This window comes from Anarrhichthys ocellatus, unplaced genomic scaffold (assembly GCF_004355925.1).
Source record: "Anarrhichthys ocellatus isolate YVR2014 unplaced genomic scaffold, GSC_Weel_1.0 scaffold11, whole genome shotgun sequence".
In the NCBI taxonomy this organism is placed as follows: domain Eukaryota; kingdom Metazoa; phylum Chordata; class Actinopteri; order Perciformes; family Anarhichadidae; genus Anarrhichthys; species Anarrhichthys ocellatus.
This window is the reverse complement of record NW_022280041.1, coordinates 12400943-12411140: the sequence shown is the minus strand read 5'-3', so window position 1 is coordinate 12411140 and position 10198 is coordinate 12400943. Positions and strand designations below refer to the sequence as shown.

General features: G+C 42.5%; 1 protein-coding gene across 1 annotated transcript; it reads left to right on the top strand.

The window, feature by feature from the left end:
* The first annotated feature begins 15 nt into the window (after window positions 1-15).
* Window positions 16-10070, top strand: arrb2b (arrestin, beta 2b). Its single transcript, XM_031851323.1, has 9 exons — window positions 16-170; window positions 6307-6337; window positions 6481-6541; window positions 7759-7803; window positions 7886-8082; window positions 8500-8627; window positions 8751-8886; window positions 8967-9051; window positions 9257-10070. Exons 1-9 carry the CDS (start codon window positions 148-150, stop codon window positions 9331-9333), a joined length of 783 nt encoding a protein of 260 aa, XP_031707183.1. The 5' UTR covers window positions 16-147; the 3' UTR covers window positions 9334-10070.
* The last annotated feature ends 128 nt before the right edge of the window (window positions 10071-10198 follow it).

Here is a 10198-nt window from a genome sequence, read left to right as displayed (position 1 = left end):
AGGTAGGCGTGGTTTTCTGTCCCTAAACTGCGGAAACAGGCTTAATTTGCTCCAAAAAGCTGGCAGCAGCAGCGGACACACGGGACCAGCACAGACTACATACAGACCAGTACTTACAAGACACCCTGTCCACACAGCACTGAGGAGATGGGGGACAAAGCAGGGACTAGGTAAGACAGCCGTCCAGTCTGCTTGTGTGTCTGTCACGGTACGGTAATAGAAGACGTAGCCACGCGACGTTAACTCGTGAGGAGAAAAGGGAACTATCCAATCTCCCGTAAGAAACGGACCAATTCAATCTCTGTTGTTTTATCGCTGTGTGCGACGAACACTATGAAAATAGAGCAGAATCACGTGACTCTGACACGCTCTGGATTTGAGAGGACTTTAAATTGATTTTTAAAAGCTATTTATCAATAAATATCGATTGATAGTAATGCCGAATTGAAGAGTGGATGCCAAAAATACCAAAAAGTATTGTCCAGCCATGTGCAGTATGCAGCTGTTACGTTTGACCGTAAATCAAGGCAGCGTCAATTTGCCATAAAATACATACATTTTGGAAGGGGGATCTGGCGTAACTTCCTCTTGTGAGAAAACGAGGCGTATTGGGGTGTCGAGCACTGTAGCAGAAAGAATGTAGCCACCGTTGTTGCCTTCTAATAGGCTAATAATCGTTCTTGCTTTTACGTGGACTATTGTTTAGGTTGCTTATAGGCTACAGTAAGCCAATATAAAGATGTCAGACGTTGTTAAACCGGACAGGTGTGTGACAGCGCTATTTGTTTAACGTTTATTCACTTTTACAAGGTTTGATTTAGCATCGCGTTAGCTTATTTGTAGCTTTCAGAATTGGCTATTTATGTAGCTACGCTGCTACTATGTTACATTATTCTTAGATGAACTCAGCCGCGTCAAACGTCAAGTCGGTGTTTGTAGTCTATTTTTGAGAAAGACAGACACTTATTCCTGTGTATTGTACATATCTGTCAATGCAAAAGTCTTAAATATAAAAACGAGGAACACATAAGAGCCTGAAAGTGGAGATAAAGGAGAATTTGACAGGTTTTTCTGAAGGTGTCTTCTTATTTAGTACCACTAGGAGTCGCCAAAGACAGAAATAGGCTGCTCACATCACAGGGGCTGTCAAGGGGAGTTGCGTCATTCTTCAGTTCTGTCTGAAAATAAAAGTGAAGCGCTCATATGTACAGTGAAAGAGGCTTTGCTTGTTGCTGAAGGCCACCATTGTCCTCTGTCACTCTTGGAACAGGGAGGGGTGAGTGGAGGGGTATTCAGTTGGTTGCAATCTGCAGCCTCGCCACTAGATGCCACTAAATCCCACAAACTAGTCCTTTAAACGTTGATTAAATATGACAATTATACGTAATCTGACCGATTTATTTTTCATGAGCTACTTGATTTAAATTAGAATTAAGATTAAAAATTATATGAAATAATATGAGATTAAAATGTCCTTTGTGTTTCTAAAAAGTTGAAAGTTAATGATTTCTAGTTTGTCAAAGAAATTAGAAGCCTTCAGAGGTCAAAGTCTCTCGAATCGCTTGACATTTGATTATTTGTTTTTCATGTAATTCCACTTGTGGCTAGAACAGACAATTTATAGAAATTACTTTTGTGAAACTGCAAGTGTGAACAACATTTAAATGATCTTGTGGGTTACATCCTGTCCTCAGTGCTGACCTCAGTAGCTTCATGCCCGGCTGAGCTGAGTTTTATGATGATACATGTTGTTTTTTTTGCCTGTAGGATAAGGGGTTGACAGGAAGGGTTCACGTGTGTCCCCTGTTCAGGAAGTAATGGACATTTCTGTTGATAATCAGGATGTGGATTTTGTTCTTTGCCCTCGTTTTCTGTCCACAGAATGTAAACGGCAGCACTTTCCTGCTAATGTTCTTAAAACTGCAGCAGTGTGCATAACCTTCAAGCTGACATGGCCTCCTGAATGTTCTTGACAACAGCTCTACTTGTAGGCCAGTAACAATCTTCTTCTACAATAATGTATGAAGAAGCCACAATAATAATAATAACAATAATAATAATAATAATAATAATATATGACGAAGCCACAGTTTTATGCTTTTGTGGTGGTACACGTGGACTGATTGGCTGATTAGTCTCAACCCTCCCTGCATACACATTATTGGTGACCGCTGGCTGCATTTCCTGGAATACCCTTCACCCGCTTCCTGTTGAGCTCCAGCACAGACACTCTGCTCTTTTCTCTCTGCTTTGCTTTGATGGGCTTTGACTGGAGAAGATTTCTTAGCTCCAGTTCCCCAAACTCTGCAAAGCTAAGTTTGCAGAGTTTGCAAATATTCAACCCCTACTATACTTGATTTGACCATTGGTGGGCCGTCAGGGCCAGCTAAGCCTTCTCTGCTGGCCTAAACAGAATCACAAAGTTATAGCTATTTTATAATCTAATAATTTTTCACACTACATGCATTAATAATACATTTTACAAACATTTTTTTTTCCCATTAGTTTATTTTGTCATTGCACAGCTCCTGTCTTCCTCTGTTGCTCTGCTTCCAGCCTGCAGCGCTGCTTCCAGTGCAACTTGTTTTAAGGAGAGCTCTTATCCAATCAGATTTCACCTCTATGCTGTCTCTATAGAAGAGAGGCCCGTGGTCCTCTAGGTAGACTTTGCAGATTAAAATAAATGGGGACGATATTGTTGATTGTCATAGTCTTCAACCAATCAGATCTTTAGTTTGACATGTTGGGCGTATTCTTTGACGTGCCAGTTGTACCCAGGTAGCCTGCTAAGTACATCTGCATTAACGTGCGCCGTGATTGGTCAGTGGGCCAGCGTGACTTTTGACTAACAGAAAGCTAGATAGCAGATCTTAGTATTTAGTAAGAGTTCAGGTTGAAACATATGTAAGAAGTTATGACATTTTTAGCGTTTTGCTTGGTGTAGATTCTTTTTTTTTTTACCTATATAGTTGTGTTTTTTTAACACTCAATGGCTGAAGGAGGAGAAACGGATTTCTCAAGACCAGAAAAACTGGACATCGTATCAAAGGGTTGGTCAACCCCACAGCTAGCATGGAAAAGGATTTGTACTAACGGTATTTCTGGCTGACAGCGGCGGAGAAGCGTTGCACATTTTATGGCTAAGAATGAAACTTTTGCTGAGACCCGAGTGGATCTACAACTCAACGAACACGTTTGCAGGAGGACCTCTGACTGGAACTGAACTGAACCGATGTTCTTTACAACCGCGGTGTTAAACTCTTTGTTAACAAAGAAAGGAGGATGGACTTTGTCTTTAAGTGAACAGCAGCTGTGGTAAGTGAAGTGCTTTTGTGTTTTTACATCTGCAGTAGCGTTACTACTGTTAGATGTTCTATCATGTCGTTTTCATGATATGGTGAATATTGTTCCCTCTGATGTGAATAATAGTTGAATGGCTCGTGCTCTTCAGTGTGCGGCGGAATACGCGTGTTAGCGCTGCAGTGTTGCTGGATTGATTTGTCATGCTTTGTTGTCAAAAATATACGTGACTGGTTCATGTTCTTGTCATTGTGTTAGTTACATTGATTCTGACTATGCATTGTCCGTTAATGACGAAGCATCCCGTCATCGCGGGGTTTGCCGTGGTTGTTTTCCCGTTAAGCTAGTTTAGCATAGCCTCAGCTGTTTTTTGTTATGTTTTTTTTAGTTACGGGTTGAAAGATCACACAGCCCGTTGTCTGTTATGTGAGCGCAGTCCACCGAAAACATTATATTTCCCACAATTTAAGCTTCTGCATTTTCCAAATGCACTAGTATTATTCAAACGTTAGGTTATTCAACTGTAGTAGGACAGCACAGAAGGCCCAGGTATAAAATGCACGGCCCGCCACTGGATTTGACAAATGTGAGGTTGTGACTTGAGCGACATTGTTCACACACTCGTCTGTGTAGTTTTTACACGACGTGTGTTCCCCAGGGCTCGATACTTGGACCTCTTCTGTTGCTCCCACAAGCTCAAATTTAGCAAAAGGAGCACCTTATCGTAATTATCCCGATGACACTCAAATGTACGTACAGCTTTTATTTTTTTAATGTTTTTATGAAGCGAAGCCTGCAAGCTAGTTCAGGCAACTACGGTCCCCTCACGCGGTTTATGGTGGAAATCCACTGTACTCGCTGACGTATGTGAAGTCGACAGATGCTATTCATGTTCTATGGAGAGCAAGACATCGGGCCACAAGTTGCATAATAGATTCGGCTCGCCGCGGTTGCCCGACCATTCGCCCGTATCTGAATTTGCATAGTCGCACCTCAACCTCAACTTTATGCAAATGAGGTCAGCCCATCGCAACGCACCAGGTTAGCAAAGCTTTGATCAAACTGTCAAACCAGGCAGCGCTGATCAAATGTGAACCAAGATTCTGTCACTGCATTGCCTATGTCTCGCCTCAAATGTCTTCAGAAACATGTTTTAGAGAACTGTTGTTCTTTAAAATGAGAAGGTTTGTAATGATTTATGTGTTATGTAAAGCATGTTGAAATGCCTTTGTGTTTGAATGGTCCTGTACGAACAATCTTTCCTTGTTTATGATATCAGGGAATCTGAGGGTGGAGATTTCCTTCAAATGAGTCCTGAATAGTTCCTGGAGTGTGTCCCTCTGAAAACCGTTTCTGCTATTGTTCTCCGTTGAGCGCTATTGCAATTTTTCCATTGCGATGATAGATGTGTCCCTCAGGTTCACAAGTCTTCCATGCTCTGTACTGTAATCTAATCGGGCCACAAACGCCATGCTGTCGTTGAATCTGCTCTGTTCTGCTACACATGTAGAGGCTGTTGAGAGTAAATGTCACCCAGGATCAGTTTTGAGCATTTAAATGTAGGTTATTGGGACGTTCTGTCCTACAGGTCATTGTACTGTCAGCCATCGCTGCTGCTTTCTAGTTGCTCTCTTTCTGTTTACACCAATGTGTGTGTGTGTGTGTATGTATGTGTTTGAAGGACAGGAAATGTGACGTGGTTATACAGTGTTATTAGTGTGTATCGGAGTGTAATGAGATCCTAAACTAACAGCTTGTTGTTGTCCATCCTTGACACTAACCAGGCCTTAATGTTCCCCTGTTTACTTTGAAACGCAGGCAACGCTACATGGACGAATACTGTCCCTGTGTTAGTCATGTGACAAGCGTTTGTGACGTGTTGGTAGTATTTGGCATATATATATATTGTTATACTGTATATATTTACATTTATATATATTGTGGCAATATTAGCAGTAATGACCAGAGTGTGTTTGGGTTGTTCATTCTTTAGGTTATACGTAGATGGGGCAGGTCAGGGTCATCCTGGTGGCCTGGTTGGTTCAGAAGATTCTGGTATCGGAAGCCTTCTAGTTTTCGTTTGTAGTCCGAGTGGTATTGACCAATCATGTTTTAGTAGGCTTTAATTGAATGCAGGTAAACAGTCCGTGTGGAGCGCAAATGAGGCAGAACGCATTGGTAGAAATCTGCTATCCCACCAGCTATCGGTTGACGATGATTTAGCTTAAGGTTAGCTTGTAAACTGGCTACTTGTGAAACAATGCGTTCGTACATGTGGACCCAAACTCCAACTCCAGTCTCGTGTCTCAAGTTGTTTATCGGACTGTAAACGATTGACCGGCGCACTGAAGAGGAGGTCTTGGTCCCGGATATCCGCTATCTACACAGAACACCAGAAATATAGGCCGTTGCCCCAAGAGGCTGTATCGTAATCAGACCGATAGCCGATGGGTTCCGATATTGCCCATAATGCAACTCAGCTGCCGACAGTTCAGCCGGACATTCAAGCATGTTATTCCAGTAGATAAATGCTGAATATTGCTGAAATTTTGCACAAGATCAATATAGAAATCATGTCTTTTTTAATAGTGAACTTATTTGGTAAGAAAATACACATAAATAGCTAAACTAGGTCTTGGTTAAAACATGTGATTAAAACATCACATGTGCAGATAATTTGGCAGCCCCCCATTAAATAAGAATTATGTTGGGTAGTGTGAAAGGCATTAGAGTCTGACATGGAAGAAGCCCATGGACAGGATATGGAGGCCTAAGATGAAAATGTGTCTTATTTTAAAGGGGGATCATAGGGAATGTTTTGTTGTTGGTGATCAATGAAAGTTCAATGCTTAATGAGTCAACTTGTTTTTAATTTAATTTGTGTGGCTCCGCCAAGGTTGCTGATATTATTAAATGGGTTAATAAATGAATCTCAAATTTGAGTTTTACACACACACACACACACACACACTCTGTTCACAAGATATTCTCTCTCTCATTTTACAGAGTGTTTAAGAAGTCGAGCCCCAACTGCAAGGTAGGATGTGTGTATGTGTGTGTGTGTGTGTGTGTGTGTGTGTGTGTGTGTGTGTGTGTGTGGAGAGGTTCTTATCATTACTTCTCCCTCTATCGAACATCTCCTGTCCTGGATTATCCTAATTGCTCTCTTTCTTTCCTCAGATCACAGTTTATCTGGGGAAGCGAGACTTTGTAGATCACCTCGACCGCGTAGATCCAGTTGGTGAGTGTAAACGCACACCTGGTGTGCATGCACGCACACCTGGTGTGCATGCACGCACACCAGGCAGCGACCGCTGGGTCTGAAAAATGAAGCCAATACAGAAGTGCCCCAAATGTCTTTCTAAAATTCTTTCCAATGTCCATCAGGGGGCGACTCCTCTGGTTGTATAGAAGTCTATGAGAAAATGACTCTACTTCTCTCTTGATTTATTACCTCAGTAAACATTGTAAACATGAGTTTATAAATAAACCATAAAGCAGGGGATGCTTTAGGGCGGGGCTACCTTGTCTCTACCACGCCGTTGTCCGGTCTGGGAGTTGTGTTTTCATCTTGCAATTTTAACCCTTTCACAGAGTCTTTTCTTTCCATGAAAATTAATTGTAACTTTTTGGTTTCCATAAAATGTCTTAGTCAGCGTTTGGTTGCACTTAGCGCCACCCTCTCTCACTTCTGGTTGCAAAAAAACAAGATGGGGACAGCCTAAAAACGAAGTGTGAAGGCCAAAAACCAAGATGGCGACAGAAAACAAATGCAGAACTCAGGACTTAAAAACCACAGTCCACAAACCAATGGGTGATATCGCAGTGACTACATCCTCCTCTTATTTACAGTCTATGACGCACATGTTTAGTTGGGACACTTTTGGGGACATTACATAGAATTGCATTAATTTCCTAACTTTCCACTGACGTCTTCCAGGTTGGGGACATGGCTTTTGTCCCCAATTGCACAAGCTGTCCCCAATTAACTGGTCTTCAGTCTGAAATGTGTCCCTGAAGGTAGCCTAGTCAGCATGCAGAGTTAGATCAGACTTGAGCTCACGAGTCCATCATTCTCATCCAAGATGCTATGGTCTGCAAAGGACACATGTGTTGTGTCCAAATTTGGGCAAAAGAAAATCTCTAGTGCATTTGAGGGAGCCTGAAATAAGACAAACCGTGTCGGCCCTTTATTGATGTGTTTAGTTTAGAAATGGGGCCTCTGAATTGGGGCGTAACTATTATACACTATTATACTATTATATGGAGAGAAAGCATTCCCACCCAAAATGTCTGTGTTCCTTTAAGGAAAATACAGATGAAGTGAAAGTATGTGTGTGTCAACAAATTGACTGACATACACACACACAACCACACACACAATAGTTTAGATCTGCATTGGTTCAACATCACTGCTCACGTGCTGTGTGTGTGTGTGTGTATGTGTGTGTTCTCTAGATGGAGTGCTCCTTGTAGACCAAGAGTATCTGAAAGATCGAAAAGGTAAGAAAACGAGAAGTTGGACACAAAGTAACCGACTGACTGGATGACGGCCCATGTAATCGATGTCTTCGTCCGTCCTCAGTGTTTGTGACTCTGACCTGTGCGTTCCGTTACGGCCGGGAGGACCTGGACGTCCTGGGCCTTTCCTTCCGGAAGGATCTGCACGTCAGCACTGTCCAGGCCTTCCCTCCTCTGCAGGAGACGAAGACGCCCCCGAGCTGCCTGCAGGAGCGGCTGCTGAAGAAGCTGGGTCAGCATGCCTACCCCTTCCACTTCACCGTAAGACTTCTAAACACGAACACAGCCTCAGCCTCATCCCGACGCTGTTACAGACCAGCGTCCATGTTACAGCCAATTTAAGAGAATGACAAGAAAAGAAAGTTAGAAAAATTATCTTGGCAAAACTTTTTTTCACCTTTTCTTAAGTCATGAACACTGGACTTAGAAAATAAATCATTGTTTTTCTAACTGTCCTCTCAGGGCTTCCGTAGTAGCAGAAGGCCTGGTGAAAAATAATCACTGAAAGAATCTATGCGAACAAGTGGCATCTTTAAGAAGGAGAATCCTCTGAAGGATTTCCCTGCAGTTAATCAGTATTATTTAAAAAAAAAATCTTTTAAGATATGTTTAGCATTATAGTGTTACAGATTACTATGCACCCTAATTTGGATTTCACCATGTTTGACCTTGTGTCAGGTCCCCCAGAACCTGCCTTGCTCAGTAACCCTCCAGCCGGGCTCTGAGGACACGGGGAAGGCGTGCGGTGTGGACTATGAGCTCCGAGCCTTCTGTGCTAAGACTGTGGAGGAGAAGATCCACCAGAGGTTCAACACATTTAGACACCTGAAGCTACAACCAAACTAACACTTCCCAAGACAAATACAGTGTGCTGCTCTAGGAAACCATAGCGACTTTCTCCTGTTGCATGATATTCTTTGTGTGTGCAGGAACTCTGTGCAACTGCTGATCCGGAAGGTCCAGTACGCTCCGGAGAAGCCGGGTCCACAGCCGACAGCGGAGGTCAGTCGCAGCTTCCTTCTGTCTGATAGAGCTCTGCACCTAGAGGCCTCGCTGGATAAGGAGGTGACACGCTTTGATGTGCTGTTTGATGACTGGGACACACACACACACACACACACTGCTAAGTCTCTGTTTCTCTTCAGCTGTACTACCACGGTGAGCCCATCAGTGTCAATGTCCACGTCACCAACAACTCCACCAAGAGTGTGAAGAGGGTGAAGATATCCGGTAAATCCAACTCACACTTTGGTTTCAATTATTATCATTTCAGATGAACAAGTGAAAGAACATTTTTACCACTTGAGACAACAATTTATTCTTCTTTGGAGCCACAGTTAAAGTCAAGTATTGCACTGTAATCCAACTCTGAGCTGACATGGAGGACGGATGAGGGCTAAAGGAGCTACTAAAATAACTCCTGTCTTCCTCTCAGTTCGTCAGTACGCCGACATCTGTCTGTTCTCTACGGCCCAGTATAAGTGTGCAGTCGCCCAGGTGGAAGCAGAGTGAGTTCTTCTTCTGTAATGTTGTCCTCTTGTTTATTTCATTGGAACTACGTATTCCAGGGTTGGGAACAATGAAGATATACTGTATATAATAATGTTTTCGATGATCCACAAGAATAAAGGTGTTTTTAAGGGATTTTTAGTGCAGCATGATTACATTCAAAGTCAACGCAAAGACGCAAATAGATGCAAATTTGAGTAACGTTTTCAGCGTATTGGGAACTTCCACTACAGGTGCAAGACAGCAATAGTGGTTATTTCAGTCTTGGTAGATGTTTAGTGTCTCTTTGTAGTCCTTACACATCTCTCTGTAGTTTTGTGTCTCCTTGTGGTTGTTTTATTTCATGGTGATTGTAAGTCTCTATGGGTCTCTTTGAAGCTTCTTTGGTCTCTTTGTAGTCTTTTTGTGTCTCTTTGCAGCTGTCTCTTTGTAGTTGTCTCTTTGTAGTTGTCTTATGTTAATGGTGGTATCTTTGAGTCGATTCCTGGATGGTCCGAGTCTGTTTGAGTGACATTTTGTAGGTGAAGGCCAGGGGCCCTGGCAGTTTTGGCCCCTGGGTCTTTGTCCAGTAGACCCATTTAGGATTCCAACCATGCCATCTAACCCTTACAAGTATGTTGGCCCTGCTCAACATATACAAAGGGGTTCCACAGGAATCACTTTTAGGTATTGTTCAGTGTGGCTTTGTAGCACAAAGGCAGTAAAACTGCCTGTGCCAAAGCACACTGACTGTAATCCTGCGGGCTTAATAATAATAATAACTAGAAAATTCCTAAAGAAATTTTGACAGTGTGGCTTCTACTGCCCGAAGAAATCGCAATATATATATACACACGCCAATGTTACCGGTAGTGTCATTGAGGTTCAA